General features: G+C 33.5%; 1 protein-coding gene across 1 annotated transcript; it reads right to left on the reverse strand.

Moving 5' to 3' along the window:
• Window positions 1–7,036: 7,036 nt before the first annotated feature.
• Window positions 7,037–17,250, reverse strand: LOC132555622 (uncharacterized). The gene is made up of 10 exons (XM_060219969.1): window positions 16,815–17,250; window positions 16,255–16,424; window positions 15,266–15,323; window positions 13,267–13,322; window positions 12,510–12,978; window positions 12,091–12,107; window positions 10,459–10,492; window positions 8,189–8,367; window positions 7,778–7,921; window positions 7,037–7,180 (listed from the first exon to the last, which is right to left on the reverse strand). Exons 1-10 carry the CDS (start codon window positions 17,248–17,250, stop codon window positions 7,037–7,039), a joined length of 1,707 nt encoding a protein of 568 aa, XP_060075952.1.
• Between the last annotated feature and the right edge of the window lie 5,240 nt (window positions 17,251–22,490).

Genomic DNA, 22,490 nt, shown 5'->3' on the forward strand with positions numbered 1-22,490 from the left:
TAAGATGTTATGCACTTATTGTGACAGTTAGATGGTATACACTTATTGTGCCAGTAAGATGTTATGCACTTATTGTGACAGTTAGACGGTATACACTTATTGTGACAGACGGTATGTACTTATTACAAAAGTTAGACGGTATACACTTATTGTGACAGTTAGATGGTATGTACTTTTTGTGCCAGTAAGATGTTATGTACTTATTGTGACAGACAGTATACACTTATTGTGACAGTTAGACGGTAAACACTTATTGTGACAGTTAGACGGTATACACTTATTGACAACTGATGGCCTCCAGCAGCTGATGGACAGGGCAATAAGGGTTTAGATTGAATAAAATCTAAAAGATACAAAGTTATAATAAAATCTACTACTCTTTAATGAATGAAAGGGTCTTAATATTCTATACCATAAGTGTTAATTTTATCATGTCAGGGTTTTACATTACATTGTGGGAAGGGGTTAAAATTACAATGTAGTTTAAGATAATATCTTTCTTTCTTAATAAGGTGCCTTTTATGAAATATGTTACAACAACAAAAATTATGTGTTTCTAAAGACCTTAGGTGACCGTTAAGGCCCATGGACCTCTTTTTAGTATTCTAAGTCCATGAAATTACATTTCTTGTACTATTTAATGCAGGAGGATTGGGAGACAATTCCATAAAAGCAAGACTGTGTAACAGGTTTTTCCACATACCTGTAATTTTTGTGACAAATTCTAAATGTGTACATTTAAATCACAAAATTTATTCTCAGTCACAGATTTGTTTCTATTATATAAATTTTACATGTACATCACATAGACCTTCATGTAACTGTAATTACATTTGCTTATATATTGATATTAGGACTGATATAGAGCTAAAAATATTTCTGTGCTACAGTAACTATTAGCATTGAAGTAGTTGAAATACACCACAATATTTTGCTGTTATCAATCATCTAGCATTTAGATATGATTTAAAATTTCATTTGATCTCAGAAAATGATATTTTTTCAAGAATATACAAATGTTTATTTCTATCTAGTCCACTGTTGTTGGTTTTATTTTCAGCTGAAATGATTCTTAAGTGACACAAATTACTTGATTTCATCCCCTTATTTGATGACTATCAAAAATCCACTATATGAGGATTTTTAAAGAAAGAATAAGAGATAGAGCAAAGGTTTTGGGCTACACTTCAAAAGATGTGTTTTCAAAAGTTGAATAAAATATTTGATTTTATGAATTGGTAGTAATAAATTGTTTTAATATAGTTAATAAAGAGAATATTGAATATTAATACCAGTGTCCAGCATTATTACATATAGCTGTCTCTAAAATATAACCATCAGTGATTTAAGAATACAAATATCTTTATCCTTATGTACATGTATTTAATATAAATACCTAAAGGGAGTAGTTCACCTTTGATAATATCTTAATATCTATCAGACTCTATGCCCTTACAGAGTGTATTAATCATGTTTGTATTTCAGTAATATATTTCATTTGTAGATATGAAGTAAACACTGTATTATATTGTTCTAATTTATTCAAATTTACTTTCAGTTGTAATTAACAAATAATGAATGTAATATAATCAAGTATATTTTAATATTTTCTAGGTACCCGGTACATGTGAATTAATAATATTAATTTGTGGTAGAATATTGATAATTGTCTTTTTTTAAAAATTACAGTTATTTTATTTTCAAGTGACAGTATTGTTTTAGAACTTTCCATGCATGTAGTTATTTTTTCACTTGATTTGTCATTGAAATGAATCTTGATGTAACTTGTGAAACTTAAAGGCTGTTACTGAAATGTTGTATTTTTAGTTCAGTCTCCTGCCATTATTACCTGAACTGTCCAAATAACAAATAAGGAAACTTTTACCATTACTTACCAATATCTATATTACATTTTGTATTATTTAATTCAAAAAGTAGTCCAAATTTAATTATTTTTATATTTCTTTTAGTTGTGGAACACAGGATTTATTACTTAGACATAGAAATAATAACCAGTAAGTGAAAAAAAATCTGGAAAGACTAAGGGCAGGTTCAGATCCTTGGCCAAGTCTAAGCCAAACTACTCAGGATCTTGGCTAAGGCTTGTGTGAATCTGAACCCGAGGATAGCTGTCAGTTTAGCAAAATTAATACTCCATTATATAATAAGAAACTCTAAGACTTGGTTTAGGTAGTCAAACAATGTTGACTTTGGCAACAAAAGTGGAAAGTGTTGAAGATGTCAATATAGTTGAGTAGATGGGCAATTTTTATTGTTTATTCATTGTCTGTCAATCATTATGTGGCACTGATCACCAAGTATAAACTTGAGACAACCTGGAGTTAACATTTTCATGTATGCATGGTTTTAGTCAATAAAATTTGTATACAAAACAAGTCTTGTGTTTTCTCTCAACCCAGCTTTGTCCTATATAATCAATGAAAAATCAGAAACATATGAAATTAACCATATAGAGTTGAAAATCAATCATAGAGACTTGAAAATGCCTTCACTTCCCTGGATATAAGTATCAATGTTTGACAGTTTTGCTTAATATGATCAAAATCTTCTGAGTGAATCTAAAGATAAGACATTGATTCAGAAAGGGACAGGACATGCAGATGGACGGACATAGTAACAATATACACCCCTCCCCCATAAAATGAGAGGGATGTAATATATAATCTGGATGTTGATTGTTAGATTAATATATAGCCTTCTGTTGTAGGTAATACAACATTTAACATCACTAGATGTAGGTATGTGAAAAGAACATTGGAGTTCTCTGTTAGATGTAGGATAAAGCACTGCTAATTCACATTTGTTACCAAGCAATGGCAGTTACCTTCTCTGTATTTTGAATCATATAGTTGTTTATGTTATTTTAATATAATTTGAAAGTATGAACTTTTGAATATCAAATGACAATGCCATACCATTATGTATCCCATCATTTTCTGTTAGAGTGTATGAAAATAGGTTGCTTTCACCATCAAACTCTTCATATCTTGTGTTGATTGATGTTATACTTTAGACTGTAGAATCTCAAATTCATCATTATAGTAAGTTTGGAATCCTAGCTCGGTGTTAAGTAGTAGAAACAATCACATGTGCATTAAATGTGAACTTGATGTTATAATTATTCCTTTAAGTTGCTAGGTATTGATTGTTTTGTATGCTCAGGGGCTCAGGGGGAAGTAAGTATCCAAAATATCTGATAGCAGTATAAAATCAAATTACAACAGCATATGTCTGTGGTTGGGCTGTAAACAATTTCTGCTATCACTGTTTCTAGTTATGACAGTTTGATTTTGGGACTGATAAGTAAAAAATTGGCTGATAGGTGGCTTCTTTTGGATTTTCGATAATTCTTGATAACTACAGCGAAGATTTTTCTCAAATTTCATATGTAGGTTTCCCTTGTTCTCAGTTTGTAGACATCTAATTTTTGGACCGATCATCAAAAACATCAAATTTCAATGGTTGATTTCCCTGGTTGCTCTTCTTTGATTTAGGGGCTGATCGGATTTTGACTTAGAAAGTTTGTTATCGCTATTTCTTTATAAATACTGCAAAATATTTCTCAAATTCTATGTATAGGTTCCTCTTTTTCCCTAGTTCTGCCCGTTTGATTTTGGGACAGATCAGAAGAAACAAAATGGCTTTCAGGTGACCATCTTGCATTTGGCAGGTAAAAATTATCATCGCTAGTTCTGCAAAGGAATGTTCAAATTTCTTATCATTAAGAGTGAAAACAGAGACGAGAAGGGAAAGGATCCAACTTTCAAAGAGCCAATCAAGATCAAACAATGGCGGGCGTCAAGATCCCTATGGGATCTCTTGTTTCGCATGCTTGAGCATGCAAACATGTCTGGAAAAGCTCTACACCGCTGAATAATTATTCAATTTTTATTATTTTTACGGTTCGTTGTCTTGAATGTATACACTAAAAACACTTCACGGATAAATCAAAGCCTTTATTTTCCTGTGCAGAGCTTAAAACATTTTAAAGGTCAAGCTGAAACAAAAAAATATATTTTGAGTCTAACGTTGGTATAAAAATGTGATTGTTCTTCACATATCTGAAACAACATGCTTCGGAAGGCTTATGTTGTTACAACGAGAACTTCAATATTGGTCTGAAACTTCCTCATACCAGGAAAAAGACAAAATATCCTTAAATGGTGACTGCCAGTCTCGTGGTTCTCTTGAACTCTTGAATACCCGTTTCTCGTCTTCTAAAAGAAAACTTGTTTACTATATTAACAAGTCCCGTATCAGGATGTTAAAAAAGGACAATTGCTTTTTTTATCAACCAATATCTTACAGACATTTTCCAGTCTTGTCATATTCAGTATAGACATTCATTGGTGATATAATAAGCATTTCTAGTGAAATACGACCAGTTATACATACATATATATGTATATATATATACTACCTTATTAGCTATACGCTTATGTCCTTATCAACGGTAAAGCATTTAGCTCCCTTTGTAATGAGCAAGGTCTTTTTACACTTGAATATACTCTGGGATGTTGGCCTATGCAGCGGGTAATTTCTTTCGAAGAGTTCACAACCTCTGCCAATGTTAAGCCACCTGATAAGGTTTTGTCTTCCCGTCATATCAATTTCATAGAATTTATTGTTTTTTGATTCTTAATTACTAGTAAAATATGTATAATAGATTCGTATTAGGAAAATATGGACTTCGTATAATCTAGATAAAAAATCCTTTAATAAACATTGTGCGAACTGATGTTGATATCTCTTATTGATTATAAACAATAGCGTCGTAATTAAATGATAACAAAACAAAAAACAAAAACACAAAACAAAACAAAAGTAGATAAAAAATAAACAGTGTAGAATTCGATACTGGCAATCTCGTTCTTAAAGATGGATAAATATAGAGTATTCAGTGATGCAATGTCTTAATGGTACACTCCTCGGATCACGAAATCAATCATTATATTGATATTACATCCCTCAATTGATATGCTTAATTTACGATTCAGATTAATATCTGTGAGCGAGATTGTTTCGAAAATTTAGCCATATGTACAAATTATGTCAAATGCATTGACAAAAAAATTTAAACAGGTATGATATTTACACAACAGAAATATTCAATAAATACATGCTTCTTGATTAATGATGTATGGACAATTTATTATGTAAAAGGGAATACTGAAATGACAAAGACGGCGATCTTTATATATATATATATATACTTCTTTTATATAAAGAAGTGTGAAAATGAATGCGAGATAAACGCTTAGCTTAAGACAAGATTTGCGCTAACTCAAAGAGTGCAGTGGCAATCTACATTTAAGAGCGATATAAGGATCAGACAATCAGTATTTTGTAAACACTAACTGGAGTCGAACCTCCAGACTACTACTGGCGCTGCTAGGTTAATTAATACAATGAGTAGAGGCGATAAGTAAAAGTAAAAATGTTATTTGGTAATTATATAGACCATTTTTAACATTTTGGCGGACGGATACACTTTTTGATTTAAAGATATGGAAATAATATACATTTTCTCCTTCTGTTCTACCCTTCTGGGCAACTGTACACAGGTACACATGGGTCAGTATAATAGGACCGCGGCTTACCTGCCGTGACTATCCTATCTAAACTTTTTGATACAGAAATTTCATTTTCCAACGCCAAATGCAAATTCTTTTCTTCTAAGATGAAAAAAATTATTGATATACAGGATAAGCTAAGTGGACGTGTCATGTTTATTGTAAATTTAAACATAAATTCATAGATTGTGAATTCGAGCTTTCTATACATTAATGATTATGTATACATTAAAACGATAAAGAAATTTAACTTCTAAAATTGTTACGTATTTCTATCAAGTACATGAACACGTATGGAATGAAGTAAACCCTGTCTAAAACCCGAATTCTTGTTCTGAATCAACCACGTGTGACCAGAAACCCTTTGTTCTTTCCGTGGGACCAAAGCATGTACAGTTAACGTCAAATCAAATCACTATCTATCGATCTATATAACAAGGTCTACACGTCATCGTCAAAGCTTATCTGAGGGCGTACTATTGTAACGCTTATGCAGAGAGTACGCAACTTTAGGTTTCTTGACACTGAAACATCGACGGCCATTAACGCACAGTTGAAGTCGACCAAAGACCGTAATCAGACGTCCATGTGTAATGACGTGACATCAGTATCTAGCTATTGAGGTTAACTGCCACTGAACCTGTTAGATCGATCACGCTATGCTCACTTGGCACTTCGGTTAACAAACACCTCAAAGTTGAGCACGTATGCTCAGATGGTTTCTAAATTTGTAGCGGTGGAAATACTCGCCAGATATTAAGCTCGATTGACGGATATCTTTAATGATCACCAAGTGTATATCGACTTAGAGGCGAACCGTTTCTTGACACCTGTGTTTAGGCACATGACAGGCCTGGAGGTGGATCGGCCACAATTTTTGGCGAATTTCCCTATCATTAAGGCAATTTATTAGAAATTGGAACATAGAATATCGTTTCTATAGTTCGGTCTCGATTTTGGCCAGATATGGGGAGTTACTTATTATCTAATATTTCCAAACTGTTAGATCTATACACTTACAATTTGAAGCTACATCTGTTTATTGTTTCTGTATACAAAATATGTGTGAAGTTGTTCATATCGTGTGACGTTATGTAACGTCATGTGACGTTAACATAGCTGTTTTGTTAGCATACAAACTAAGCAGCAAGTATATTTTTAATGATATGAATTCTGAACACATGTTACTGGCTATAAAGTTGGTACAACATATTACTGAACAGACACTTTTCATATCATGTATCCAAATGTAATACAAGCTCATTGCTGGCATACATGTGTCGCTGTTGACATATATCATAGTAAACTTATAAATACTCCAACGTTTTGATTATCATTTTAGAAATAATTTTCACAAACGTAAACTTTTGATAGAAAAACGAACTGATCAAATTAACTGAAAATATATTCATATCTTTGAAAATGTTTATCCTGCAGATCCTTTAGAGATGCGACACTTGGGAAAAAGTGTCCGTTGTCCCACATGGTGGAGGCATCCTGAATGCATCTGCCAACTTCACGTCCTGGTTGGGTAAGTTTTTCTTGTTTGTGTAGTAGTAGATCAGCTTACAAATACAAGCGAACGACTGGAACATAAAATAAAACCACACATTTCACACTCAGAACAATCACTGTTGTGAACATTCTATAGTGGAAATGAAAGAATAATTACGAGAAGATTCTTCTGTTGCTTAACGCCTAACTTCGGAATTAGAATTATCAGGATTAACATTTCACTTCGGAATAACCAAGGTTTGGTAACTAAGATAAAAAGGCGAATTTTGGCCGGAACTAGAGAAATACTTCGGCTTAAAAGGGGCATTCGAGTTATCCGTGTTCGAGTTAACGTAGTCTGATTTTATGTATAAGTATTTTCCGTTTACTGAAATGAACGTTTGCAGTACTCTAAACCGACCGTCTTTTGTTTGCAGCGTTTAAAAATAATTTTGCGATCAAAACAAATACGTGAAAGTTACTTCTTGCGAATTAAGACAAAGATTGAAATATATTGATTTATGTATAGCATGGTGTAATGTGTTTCACGAATGTAAGTCTTACTTATGATCGGGGAATCGTGAAAGTTAGTAGCCACAATAGAAAATTAGCCTACTGTACGATGTATGTGTTAGAATTCTCTGTTGATTAAGTACTGCAGTCTTTTTCATTATAGAATCTTTATTTACCTTACTTCTTGTTGTGTCAATATTGAGTTTGTTGTTTTTAGCTTTGTTGATTGGAAATGAACTGATCTTGCTATGTAGCCGTACGTGGAGACAATGTGACTGCATTGGCTGTCTCACTGCTGACGTCACCAGCCAGTTTCCGTCCTGAAAACACAAAAGCAATTATTAATCAATTTCTCCATTTAATAGGTCTATTGTAAAAAAAGGGGGAAAAAATCTTTAAACAAACTCAAATTCGGAGAATCAAGGGCAACATATGAACAAATGAAAGATTTCCAAGAAGACCTTGATTAAAGTACAACGAAAATAAGACCAGATCTCAAAAAAACGGGACAACAACAGGAACACAATAGGTTTATAATAGCAGAGTTACATGTATGCCATTTTGAAACTTAAAAAAAAATTATTTACCTTTCCATTACTCTCCAGCATCTCCTTGGCGTCTTCTATCGTCTTCTCGTCATGCATAGTAACAAAACCCGCTATTGAGCACTGGTGACTACTGACCTTGGGCTTACTCGGAAACCAACTGGATGTTCGGACTAAAGCATTCTGTCTTATATCTGGTGTTGATTGAGACATTGACCATCCTGTAATGGAGGAGCCGTACACAGTGTAGAGAGACCGTCATCAATACCTACACTGTTTCGTGAGCATTGAGATATGAGATGAGAAACACTTTGCGTATCGTATATATAAAAGTACATAACATTATCATGGCAAATGACGTTCCAAATCCCTAATGTCTTCAGTCTATTTTGCACCAGTGCAATAGACTTAAGATGGCCACAAAGCCTGAAAATGTTCGCGATTTGGTACTCGATTCGTCATGTTAATGATGTGAAATATATCAAATATACATCTATGATTCTACAGTAAACAAATAAATATGGCGCTTTTGTAAAAACACATATAAAACGTAGCTAGCTGGTAAAATTATGGTTTTTTTTAATAAATACAGAAACACATAAATACTTCCTTAAGGTTAGATTGTAATGATATTGGTGAAAATTTAAGAAAATAATTAAAATTTTACTGTATATTAACTGTCTGTCTTGTTTAATCAGTAAAATCGGACTCCGAACACAGAAAGTCCTGAGGTTAAAATACACCCAAGTTGTAAAGGACACTTATTATTAACATTTCAAGGCACTCTTTGAGCTCACGTAATTTTATCCTTCACAGATTTAACTTCCATACGAAATGTGCCATATATTCGGCTCAATATCTAACTGAACAAAACACGACATTCGTTCGTAAATAGTCATTATATTTAAGCGGTGATTTTTAAGTTTAATGTGATCAATGCTGATTGTTAGACCGAATGATACAGGAAATTAACTTGACGGGGTATTCAGTTTCTAAAGTTTCTCTATAATAGAAAACCCGACATTCAAACAAAACAACACTGTAAAGCAAACTATAAACTAAGATATAGATAATATTTTGTTAATTGTTAAGACAAATGTGTGTTTATTGTGATAATATTGTGTTGACTGTTAGGACTACCTTGTTTTTTTGTGATCACATTTTGTTACTCGCTAAGACAAATGTGTGTTAATTGTGATAATATCGATCAGTATTTAAATATCTGTTGCATGTCGATCAGCCATGTATGCCTTTCCACACAAGTAAAAAACCCACAAACCCAACATCCAAAAGCTTTTGTCATACAAGTACTTTATTATATATTAAGCCAACTTAAGTTTTTTTTTAAAATCAAAGCACACAAACTTGTTTTCGTAACCGGACCTTCAAAGAACCCAGATAACAGCACCTCTTTAAACTTTTAAAGCAAAAGGTAATTAAATATAATCTCTATCACGTGTCAATTAATGTTACTTCCTGATCTGACTAAACGAAGAAGATATTAAAAAGAAACGGGTCGTTTAAACAGATAACTATACCCTTGAAATTCAAGTTATTGTCCAACAAAAATTGTATCCTTGTGTGATGCATAAATACTCGTTTTTTTCTTAAAAACGATATCCATCTATCAGCATGAAAAATAGAGCCTTACTGGTATACTGAAAATTGACGCATTAAATGCTGTAGTTATTCCTTTGTAGCCTGACAAAAACCTAGTTATGGTATACATGTTTACATCGCTTTTAACTAACAGACTAACAACTTCTTTTCATTTAAATTATTATTAGCATGGGAGGCTCACTAATTTAACACATGTTATCTACCATGTACTTTAAATCAAGATTGATTAATCAACATAGAATTAAAATTTAAAACATTAAAAATGTGTGTGGCATTGTAAAAAATTACAAGCTTTAAGTTGTGATGAATATAAAACTGGTGTATTTATTTGTAAGTATTTATGCTTTGTTCGTAAACCTGGTTAATTTCAAAATTACGTGGTGTTGGTTTTTAACGTGACAATTCGGTTTGTTTAAAATATAAAACATAAGTTTCAAAACAAATGAAAAAGACATGGAGATATTGTAAATTTGATATAATTTGGTTATGTGTATTTGTGCCTTAAATGAACGCTACTTTTCCAAAAAACTAGAAATGACACTCATGCTAATAGCATTTCAAATATAGATTAAAATTTTTCAGATTTTGGACTTTTAAAAGCACTTTTCCATATTTAAAAATTTTTAAATTTTTCATTTCGGCGTTAAACATGTCTTTATTTCAACACTTCACATTATGTTATGTTGACTCACCTCTGTTCAGGTTCTGGTTTCCATGAGACGCTTGCTGTGAAAATAAAAAAAAAATTTCAACTTGTACTAAAATTCAAGAACTTTCAAGAAAAAATGGGAAAAAAGTTCTTTTGTCATTGTTATTTCATGTCCTCATATCAAATGTAAATTGCATATATAAGGTATTTCATTAACTTGTTATGTCATACATTTATTTGAATGCACTCTCTGCTGTTGCCAATAAGTTTGTAAGTGGGTATGGTCTTTATCGATGTCACTTGAATGAACACATCAATTGGCTGTTCACAGGTCGAGATGTTAATTTCGATATTGACTATATAAATCATAAGAAAATCAATGCATTTTACATCAATATCATTCCTTGTCCCTTTCTCTATACCAATGTCAATGATAATTGATAATGTACAATTCGCTACCTCTATGTAAACTGTATGATGTGAAGTCGTTACATTTGTAATGACCTCGATAAATACGAAGTGAGGAGTGACTCTGGATGCATACACTCCTTGCTATTTTTTATGTTATGGTGTGAATCTTAACATCAATGAAATCAGATTGGGGGTAATTTTAAGCACAAATTTTGCAGGCGGGCGCGCTGTCTCAGTGATTACTTTATACGCCTCTCTTTCTTAGTGGGGGGCTTAGTGATTGTATAATAACTATGTCAATTTCCAGCCTCACACAATTGTGATGGAAAACATCGGACGTCCAGTAGATTTACGGGCTTACCTTTGGAACACTCAGACACAATTTGAATGTAAGTTGGAGAAAGAGTCTTAAAGCAAACATGTTATTCGAAATTGAATATGGCTCATTTTGGTTTCTTTGGTATTATATTGTGAATAGACCCTGAAAATTGTATAAATGACGCATAATTGAATAGAGCCTTTCCAAACAACGGTGAAATTAGTTACATTAGAGTCAGATAATGTATTGAACTGCATCAAGTAGCAGTTTCGTTATGATATTCTCTCTCATTCATATTTAAACAATAAGCATACTTAACAAAACCCAAAAAATTTCAAGATGTTAATAAACACAGCGTTTTTTATTTTTACTTGTGTTGTTTGTATCAGAAGAGACCGCTCTACATGAAGTTATTTAAACTCTCTCTCTCTCTCTCTCTCCCCCCCCCCCTCTCTCTCTCTCTCTCTCTCTCTCTCGTTTTTTTTTTGTATATTATAATTGTATTTTAACATGTCGTCTTGTCTTGTTAATATGTATTTTGTAAAATTTTTATAGGAAAGGGCTTTATATAAGTTAGAAAACTTGTGCCCAATCCTGCTTGTATACTTTGTACAAATAAAATATGTTTAAATCAAACACGCACACATTACGCTGCTTTTGTATAGCGTATTGATGATCAAAGTTAAGTATATTTGCCTTAGTAAACCATACAGTAATTTTAATACCATCAATTACATAGAATAAAGTTTAAGTGAATGGTAAAAGTGATAGATATATAGGATATTAAAGTAAGTAATGTGGATCGGATGCTACGTTAGCATGTAAGATATAAACTCTTAGTTATGTGTATATATAGATATATATTTGAAGCTTAATTATGAATGTTTGTGCGGCATATGTTAATATTGCAAATATTTAAATTGAATCAATATGAAAAATACATACCATTTCATTACTGTACTCTGTATCAGAAAAAACATTTATTCTTCAATTATGACATGCTACAGTCAGTAATTGCACATACAGATAACGCTGTATTGAGCATTGATTGGCCTAGATTTACAAAGGTGGTGTTCTCTACGAGGCAAAAAGCTTACCGTTACTGAAAGTCTGGTCTTACGTTTCTGGCATTTCTGTCCTTTGATTCTAGTTTTGTTTTGGTTTGATACAATTAAAGTAAGAATTGCGGTTTGTTTACATTCCTGTAATATATTATTATTTATCATCTTTACTATAAGACAACTACTTTATTCATAATTAATTGTTTTTGACCGCCAGTCGAACCTACGGCTAATTTCACACTGAAATTAACTTATAGAATTAATGCCATAATACATTATTAGCGGACAAAATTTTCACTTTACCTGGTGGGTAGTTCGTATAACCAGGAGGATTGTTGTATTTCGCGAATCCGAATGATGGTGTCCTCATGTATACTGGGTTAACCACGGAATTTACCCTTTCTTTGGTATATCCTTGATAATCCTCTGTTGCTGAAGAAGGAACTTTCACTATAGTGTTGTCATCAGCAGAATTCCATTTTTCTTCAATATCTTCATTATAATCATTACTCATAGTTTGGGCTGTTCTGTTAATTTCGGTATCCTGTTGTCGTCCTGATTGTGGACTAATCCAAATATCTTCAGAAATTGTCGGACGGATTCCATCACGTGGTTCGCTGTGGCTGTTATAAGTACTGTCCTCCGAATTTGATGTGTCAGCAGGCGACAGCGGTTCTTGGTTCAAATCTTGAGTTGACGAGGACTTTAATTCTCCTTCCCATCGCTGTTTGGAATCCTTCATAATTAGCTGAACATCATATACTCTTGGACGCTACAAAATTAAGGCAATCCAATCGTTAAATTCGTCAACAACAAATTACAGAAGACTTTTCACAATGCCTGAAACATAGGCAAAACATGCGAATCTTCAATTCTTGAAGTACCTAGTTCAAGGCGTTGTTCATGAATAGCACGAGCAGCAATAAGCAGCAGCAGTAAGCTGATGATAATATTCATGTTTAATCAACACGCTTTTATTGATAAAAATGAGACAAATGTGTCAATGATAATGTTAAGATGAAGACTGAGAGGAAATTAATGATAGACTTATTCTACTTACGTCCTCAGAAGAGTGTCGAGGCTGAATTATAATCCGGGTAGGTGTTTCTTCCGGTCCTAAAATCAATATTAGAGTTTGTAGCTATCGACATTTTCTATTTTCAACAATTGCGAAACAATCTTTTAGTTTATATTGATCACTCTTGTTGGCTTAGATGGAACCGCATGGGGGTTTTACTGCGGAAGGAAACTGGAGTACCTGCTATGGGGTTAACCTACAAGTGACGGAATGGTTTTTTATTTTTTGTCTGGTATTGAGCCCCGGCCGTTTAAGTGAAAGGCAGGTGCGTTACGACTGCGCCACTTCGCTTGGGGGTGGGGATATCAGAAGAAGATACTTTAAACTAGGTATGGTAACCATCAAAGTTCAGCTTTCATGTCACTATTTGAAAGCAATTGTAAATATGATTAGAATAATTCGTGAAAAATTGCCTGATAGTTTATAAACGGTCATATGGTAACGAAGTTTTAGGATCCTGTATAGTATTGTTTCATTGCTTATAGAGCATGAAATCAGAATGGTTAGTTTTGGGGACCAAAGGCCAGCGCCCATCCACCGCTGTATCATTAGAGATTCTCACACATGATCTCACTATGTTTATAGAATAAGAACTGGCATTGCCCCTTACTTGTTTAATAAAGTGGAGTAAAAATGACCCCTCAACATGAACAGCTAGTGGTATTTATCTCTAATATTTTTAGAGTTGTAGGTGAAGATTTTGAAGTAATATGAAAATGAACCCCTTTTGAGCATCATAACGTGAATAGGTTGATGTTAGATAAACTACGAAACTGATGCTTAGAAAAGAATATGTGATTTGACCAGAAAAAAGGTTAAGGAAAATATAAGATAAAAGATTCCATTATATTAAAGAGTTATTCACAAATACGAAAAAATGTATCGTATAGAAATCTTTTATTCAAGGCGAGATCCGGTTGGCCGCATTCCAAAATATTAAAATAGAAGAATTCTAAAGAAGGAGTATCTGTTAACAGGCATTTAACTGAAATAATTCTCAAGTTAATAAAAATGTTATATATTGTATGGTCCGTGTTTACTACAGCCAACATTACACTAAAGAACTATAAGATACGCCTTTTTAAGATATGACACAACTAATTCGATCCTATGAGTACTATTTTTGTGAATCTAGTTTTCATGTAATGTGCAAACGAACAAAGTCATTTTACACAGAGCTGCACAAATATCGATTGTACAGGTGTCAGTTTTACAGCGAAAATGTATTCCAAATGTTCTACTTGTCCTGTTTCCATCTGCCTCCGGACTAAACATATAGGAATGAGATGTTCATTCCGAGAAGTCTTCATTTGTTCTGACTTTTAAAGCTTGGTGATAGACCATCGAAATAAGCCACTAGTGTTTAATAGACTAAAGAGTGCTTGATTTCAAGTTCAGGATGATACACATGCATTCAATAAATCCAGTTTTATTTTATGGGTAAGTACACGTGATCTATTAATCTGATAGTGAAACTGAGAGATTTGTGGAGATTAGTATCAGCTGTCCTGATTAGATATGCTTTGAAAACACATGGCTGTCAACAAAATAATGATTAAAAGAATGTCTATCGTTGCGATATTCGTGAACCACAAAGACTATATTCGATTTCAAATAAAAGACCTAATACACATTTGAAAACTTATTTCGACAACACCCTCCCTACCAAACAAATTATAAGAATGTTGATGAAGCAAAGCCGACAATCCGTGTGTGTGTTTTAATCAAATTGATAAGATATTGAATTTTACTAATAGTTAATATTGATAATTAATAACCAGTTAAATATTGTTCTTTGATAATGACATAAATGTAATCACCAAAAATCATACTTTTTATTAAATGTTAACATCATACGACGGAAATGCGTAGTTACACCAATCCGAGCTATTTTGATAGCATCGCATATATACGCAAGTGAAAAGGTTTTACTTGACAAAAGAATTGCAGAAACTTCATTTTTTTGTCCAAATGCACTTACCTTGTAGCTTAGCGTGCCTTGCAGCTCTTTGTTCCAACTGAGTGGGCGTTGATGTATCCTATAACGATATTGATATATAAGTTGGAATATTGACAACATGATTTACGTATCATTATTATCAATATATAATGTTGGATAGCAGATTTCGTCTTCGATACTCCGGGGGTTATGATCACTTTCGCTCTCTGCACCTCTGCAACAATGTGTCATAGCAAAATTGAGGTAATTTGATTGATTCCAAGTTAAATTTGACATATGAGCGACACCCAACTTCAACGCTATGACAATATAACGTTATGCGACCTCGAGATTCGTTTGATGTACGTCAAATGATCAAACTAGGTGTCGCGAATGGAAACTTCAATCTTGCCATGACGTGGTCCAGAGATGCAGAGAGCGAAAGTGAATACTTGTGTAGTATCGAGGACGAGTAGATACGATACAATTTAATAACAACAGAGACTAAGAAGTAAATACAGCAGCGTCAGATAATTTAATCTGTATCATCTTGTGCTAAAAACATCAACCTTTAATACATTCATAATTAAATATCATTATGGAAATATCTATTTTGGATTTTAAGGTAGTTTGTGCTTTCTAAAGTGAAATATTTTACCTCTAGACATGCTATTGAGAGGTAAAACCGCCAACTTCTGAACCAACGGCAAAACAAACTTTACTGAATTTTAATTCGGTGAATCGATAAACGATTTTATATTAAATAAAAATGGCGATTATATCTAAAGCATGTGCAGAAGAGTACGCGTTCTCGAGGTTATACTCTGTATAAAGGAATGTCGTTATATCTTTAAGTGTTGCACGTTTATAAACGAGGGACATTACACCGATGCTTTCCTGTGTAAATCATGGTTTGACTTTTTATTCATTCACAATATCTATAGAACAGACTATAATTATTAAAATATTAAGCCAAAATCCGAAAACTGTTAGTTTTTAAAGACGTTTTTCTTTCAAGAAATAATGCTCACCCGTATTCCTGAAAAAGGTCTAGAGTTAGATAAGAAGTTTCTTGTCACTCTGTATGGTTTGATATGCTCGTCGTCGGGAACGGATGACTGGTTATGTTCTACGGCTGTTTTCCGATCAGACCGGCCAATGTAGACATCCTCCTCAGATACTGTTGGAGACGTATATCCTCCTGTTAGAAGAATCCATGATGTCACTTAACACGAATACAATGATATTTTAAAAGATATGTGTTGGGTCAAGACTGGAATATCCATTTAAAGGGTTTTGAATCTAAACTGAAGATGATGTGAGTTTCTTACATCTAGAAGCATATTTTTTTTTCAAATTGTAAGCAATCATGTGATTGTTCATGTGATATGTTATTTTTGCAAGTTTTCCCGCTAAATATCTTTCTGATTGAAATAATCATCCATAACATTGATAAGGACCACATTTTGACTATTGCAACATCTCCAATCTTAGAGACAACTGTATCACCACGACATGATATGTATTCGTGCATCTACATGGTCACTAACAGTTGAAACCCTCCAGCAAAGAAAGACAGAAATTTAGTTACCTTTTGGATGTTCAGGGTAGTCGTAATGATGTGGAACACACGGATCAGGAGGTCGTCGGAACGCGGTTCCGTAGTACTGCTGATCAGGAGAATTATAGATATTAATATTTCCAATGTTGATAACATTTCCGGAACCCGGATTCTTTTCTTTATTTTCTCCAACCAATTGCTTTAGAATATCTCGTATGTCACCGTTTCCATTGTTTTCGGGAATGTCATGTTTTGGTTTTAAATGGACATATGGATCGAAATTACTGGGTAAAGGATTTGTTTCAGAAACGTATGGAGTAGTGTGTATGTTACTTTTGACGCCATTATAGATAATATCCGATTCGGAAGATATTTGCGGTTTCGCAAGAATAGGTGCCTTCACATCAGTATCTTCTCTTCCTTCTCTGCTGTTACTTTGCAAAGGAATCCCGCTGTCGGTGGACATTTCCCGTTCGAAAGAAATCGTGTTATAATCCATGCTCTGTTTGCAAAATCAAAATAATGTCTGAATTAGAGATTTGCTATTGTCACACTCCTCTGCGTTTCAGCGTCGGTTGAATGCATTTTTTAGTGCAAAGACGTAACTTAGTTCTTATGTTTATTCTTATATTTAAGCTTACATGGTACAAAGGACAAATGAGCGTAAACGATAGGAAGCGGCATCCGTCGCCTGTAATCGTCCTTCCGTCCGTCCTTTGTTTTACGATAGAGAAGTTATCCTTTAAAATCCTCTGCTCTGTTCAAAAACGGAATTATGACCTTTGGCTATAGTGGTGAGACATTAAAAGAAAATGTTTAAATTCTTTTGCCTTTTCTTACAGATTTAGCAAGTTTGTCCAAATTAACCGTTGACAAAGAAATGTCTCTTGTTTCTATTGGAAGATTATTTCATAGTAAAATATTATGAAATCTCCGTTGCAATAATTCATATATACAAAAGAAAAACAAGTTAATGTTAAACTTCATGTAAACCAATTCTACTGATTTTCTTAACAGTATTACCGGACTAAATAACCAGAGAGAAAACAGGCGAAAACTATTGATATAGTGGGTACGTTGTTCATGTTGTCCTATGATTAGTTCTTGTAATTAGTGAGATATTAAAATAGTTCAATGTATCAAGTATTTTAATACATCGCAAAAAGAACTCATGTCAACATCTTAATTTAAACACATTTATATACCTGAAAAACTTCAAGGAAAACAAAACAAGATTTTCTGGAGTTTGCTAGATATAAAAAGGATGCTAAATAGAGTCTTCAGTGATAACAAATACATTTTACAAGTGTATCTAATATTTAGTATCCTTCACCAAAGCGCAACACGAGTGAAAGATACAAAAAATATTAGACAAACGAGTGAAATATATTTGTTATTACTGAAGATAGTATTAAATATTCTATTTATTTCATTTTCACAAGCAAAATAGCCAAATTACTGATATGTTTAGGACAGAACGAAGCTGACTATACTTATCGTGGACGCTACCCAATCATTATAACATCACATAGTCAGCTTGTTAAAAATCATTTAAGATATATGAACACAAAAATGAATGTCAACATAATTTATTTTCACATGGAAAATATTACTTATCCTTGTCACTAACTGATATAACTTGCTGTAAAACGTTCAAAGAATGTTTTACCTGTAACAAGTTACTACGCGGGCTGAAAGTTTGCCATGAAGTTGAAGGTCGTGTTACTAGTAAACAACCCTTGTAGGTTTCTGGTTTTGTGGATGTTTTTACCTGGCTTTATGATTTGTCAGTTTCATCGGTGTAAGTGACCAATGTGATGGTTTTCTATATTTTACTGGCAAAATGTAGTAAATACTTAACAGTTCTTCAAAAGCAGATGTAAAAAAAAAAAATAAATAAATAACTGAAACATGCATTTTAGGCGAAATACAGCACTCTAATGAACGGCACTTGCGGAGACTGTTTTGCAAATGATATCTAAAGTAGAATTGTATATCTACAGAAGATATTAGCTTTTACAAATAATTCCATTGATATATCAGTCTACTGCCCGGTGTATATTACTCAATTATATAATCTTAAAATTTGAAATCTTTTATTGTCAAGAAATGCTTCATCACTGCGGTGGAACTAGGAAGCCATAGACGGAAATCGTGCTTTGTATTCGTAAGCATAATTTCTTGAATGTTTTTGTTATTTATCCATAAGATATGATATTAATTACCTGCCATTGTGGCTTCATTCCGCACTCATCCAGCCATTTCTTAAACTCTGACATGAAGGAAGGAAATGTAACAGCACTCGAAGGTGGGTGGAAAGGATGAACTCTTTTCCCTCACCATTTTGAAATAAAATTAACCAAAACCGATTTTTTTTATTTAATACTTAAAGCAAATAAAGAGGCAAATTGCTTTAAGTAAGTATATATGTTCCGCCGCAGAGTGAAGCATCTCCGAATATATCAACAATACGGACACAACCTATTAAGGGATATCATATCTCTCAACATAACACGCAGAAACGGTTTTTTTCTTCTATTCACTATGCCATATGGTAGCCGTCTCTAAACTAGAACCCAGCACTTGCTAATATATGAAAAGTTATACGTAATGTCACACACGATAGGTGACACGTGACCATATCTCTGAGAGCATTCCGCAATTACTGGAAGTATGCCAAAACTGCACTCTTAAACACCAATCTTCCATTATCTCTCAACAATGCCACGAGGCCTAGCCCGGAGACAGAAATTAACGCGTTTTATATCAGAACAATCAGGATTCCAATGTCACAAGCACTAAGCAATTATTCCTTGGACATAAGTCAGATATAAGTACACCTTTTGTATATGTCGAATCGAGTAAGGCAAAGAAACCGTGTGATTGTCCGCATGTTACCCTGTCAGACTTGTACGGTTATAACACCATCGGTATTTTAATCCGGATTTTATCGTGTAAGATTTGACTTTGTAAGGTATTAACAACATCAGTTTAATAATCCTGATGTTATCCTGTCAGACTTGTTTAAAATCAGTTGAAAAACATCATTATCGGCAATAAAATGTTCAATGTGGTCAAACAACTTTGTTCATTAAGAATGTTCAATGTGATTACTGGTTGATTATGTATCAACATCTCAATGGATATGAACAATAAAAAAGCGAGTTTCTAGAGATCCTTAATCAAACCTGGGCGATAATCGCTGTTTTGAGCGTATGATTAAGCTTACAAGCACACATTATTGCTACGCCACTGCAAGTGCTTCTGGCAATTTCCATGATAGGAAAGTTAATCGTAATTTTAACAAATGTCAGTATCTACTTCAATGCTTCCGCTAGGATTCGAACCAGGGACCTCTGATTTACAGATCGAGCCAAGGAGAAGTTCTCTCTAGCCGTTGCGGCTTGTATTTTACCAGGGTTACATGACCCCTCCAAGTAATAACTCGTCCTCGAGTTACCCGTGGTTAAAATTATGCTTGTAAAAGTAACACTAATTATTATTCCCGAGTCCTACTTGGGCACTAATGTAACAGATGTCATTATTCATCAATGCCTGCGCTAGGATTCGAGCCCGGGACCTTTGGTGTACTAGTCTCACGCTCAAGAGAAGTCCTCTGTAGCCGAGTAGTGTATTGCGGCTTGTATTTTGCCAGGATCACATAAGCAATAGAAATAGGGCTCTGCGGGACCATTTGAATTTCAGTATCTTCATACCGGAGATACAACAATATATCGTAGTTGTAATGGATACAACATGCACAGCGATCCATTCCATTCTAGTCGGCTGGTTAACAGCAATTGTGTTGCTCAGAATAATAGTAAATTTATATTGGAAACAAGATAAACGTTTTCAATATTACCAGTGATAAATTTAAAGACAGTTGTGTATATCATTTTAGATTTACATTAGGTATATCAATAATGACACCAGCTACACAGAGATTGTAAAAGACATACAACTGAATAACACCTTTTACTTCAAAATAAGAGTTGGAAAAGTAGAGTCAAACAATGCATAAAACTGCATCCTACAGCTGTTTCTTCCCTCTAGGATTCATCAGTGATGTTTAGGTCCAAAAATTTGAAGCCTATGAAGAGGCTGAGACACATCCAAAGTGTCCGAGAGAATCTACATGGGGAGGTATACTTCTATTCTCATTATTGAATAAAGTTTATTATGTTCATACATCTCTTCATATTAGAACAACGTCAAGGGCATGTGCATATTCTATTCGAATAAATTAAAACGTGGCGTGCAGGTTACGTACGGCAAACTTTGGAGATTGAAGTTCACAAGCAGTGTCTTCCATAAATGAATAGCGCTTTGGAAGATCGTTTTTACCAGTATAGCATGGTTGCATGACATGTAAGGACAACGACTGAGTCTTCATGCGCATTAGGTAGACTCCATAAACAGTCATACCAAATACACAGTCGGTATCCCAGAACGATCTTAAATGGCTCGGCAGGAGAAGACAATAGTCAACTATTGTCAGGGAACAAAACATAATGTACCAGATAGCAAGTTATACCCATATGCTATCACAGTCGTAATAAAAAAGTCTGTCAGGTGTTACTCAGCTATTTTACAGAAAACAAAAGTTATCTTTAGGATCACACGCCCGTATAGGTCAGGGCTTTTTAGGGTCTTGAAAGGTCATTGGTTATGCACGTAGCAGGTTGACAAGTGCATTTAGTGTGTATACAACACAGTTTTCAATCTTGTTTAACTGTGACCTTCCTTTGAGGAAATGATAATCTAGGTATATTAGTCGATCAAAAAAAGGATAACAAACATCGACCCATAAGATAGCTTTGTTTTATGGGTGTTGAACTGTCTGTGCGTGTTATATATGGTCATTATAAATGACAGAGATTTGCAGACAAACATATTATCTTTTGCTGTATTTGTTATCGACAGACTAATCATGTCACGTGGACAGCCATTTTGAAAGTGACGTCATTATTTTATGAATGGATTCTTTTTAAAGTGACATTGCTGTACAAATGCATTATTACATAGAAAAAGAAAACGCTGATTATTAACAATGCTATAGATTAATATACCTATGGTGATAGATTATCTTACCTTATGTATTCAGAAGATGTGTTTTGACCAATAACGACATGATATATCTGGTAAATGAAATTAATTAGATTCAAAGACTCAGGGGATAGAGTTAAGCTTACTTTTGAAACAAATAAATACCATATCTCATTGATAAAAGTGTTATTTGTTATTTATTTGGTGTTCTCTCTTTTCATTGCGTAAGTCTGCAAATGTGTTAATTTTTCACTGGTGAGAAAACAAACAAACAAACAAACAAACACCATCCCAACCCCGAAAAAAAAAAAAAAAAGAAAAACCCTAAACAACTAAATAAAAAGTTAAAATTGGAAAAACGTGTAGGCAAAAATCTGTTGAGGTTCTTACTCTAAGAAAACATATTGACATATTAGAAATTTGAGATGAATTACATGGTAAATTCATGTTCTAAAACTATAATGGAAATGGGCCTTCCTTACTCCTTGTTGAATAAAGGGATTATTGCCTTAGAACTGGGTCAATATCATAACATCAAGATCAAAAGAATTGCTTTTACATCTGGCAAATCAATTTTTTTTAATTATTAAAATTAATTTCAGATATTAAATACTTCTCACATTAACTGGAATATCCATATAATTTGTAAAATATTTTGAT

The sequence above is a fragment of the Ylistrum balloti genome, unplaced genomic scaffold (genome assembly GCF_031769215.1).
Source record: "Ylistrum balloti isolate Yb309-2 unplaced genomic scaffold, AGI_CSIRO_Ybal_v1 Utg370508, whole genome shotgun sequence".
NCBI lineage: Eukaryota > Metazoa > Mollusca > Bivalvia > Pectinida > Pectinidae > Ylistrum > Ylistrum balloti.

Excerpts from the sequence above, each read along its gene's own strand:
- LOC132555622 (XM_060219969.1), bottom strand. The coding sequence starts at position 17,250 with ATGTCCACCGACAGCGGGATTCCTTTGCAAAGTAACAGCAGAGAAGGA. Across the intron at positions 8,368-10,458 it reads AAACCAGAACCTGAACAGAG|GATGGTCAATGTCTCAATCA; the intron begins GTGAGTCAACAT and ends CCTCCATTACAG. Across the intron at positions 7,181-7,777 it reads TTGACACAACAAGAAGTAAG|TCGTTCGCTTGTATTTGTAA; the intron begins GTAAATAAAGAT and ends TTTATGTTCCAG.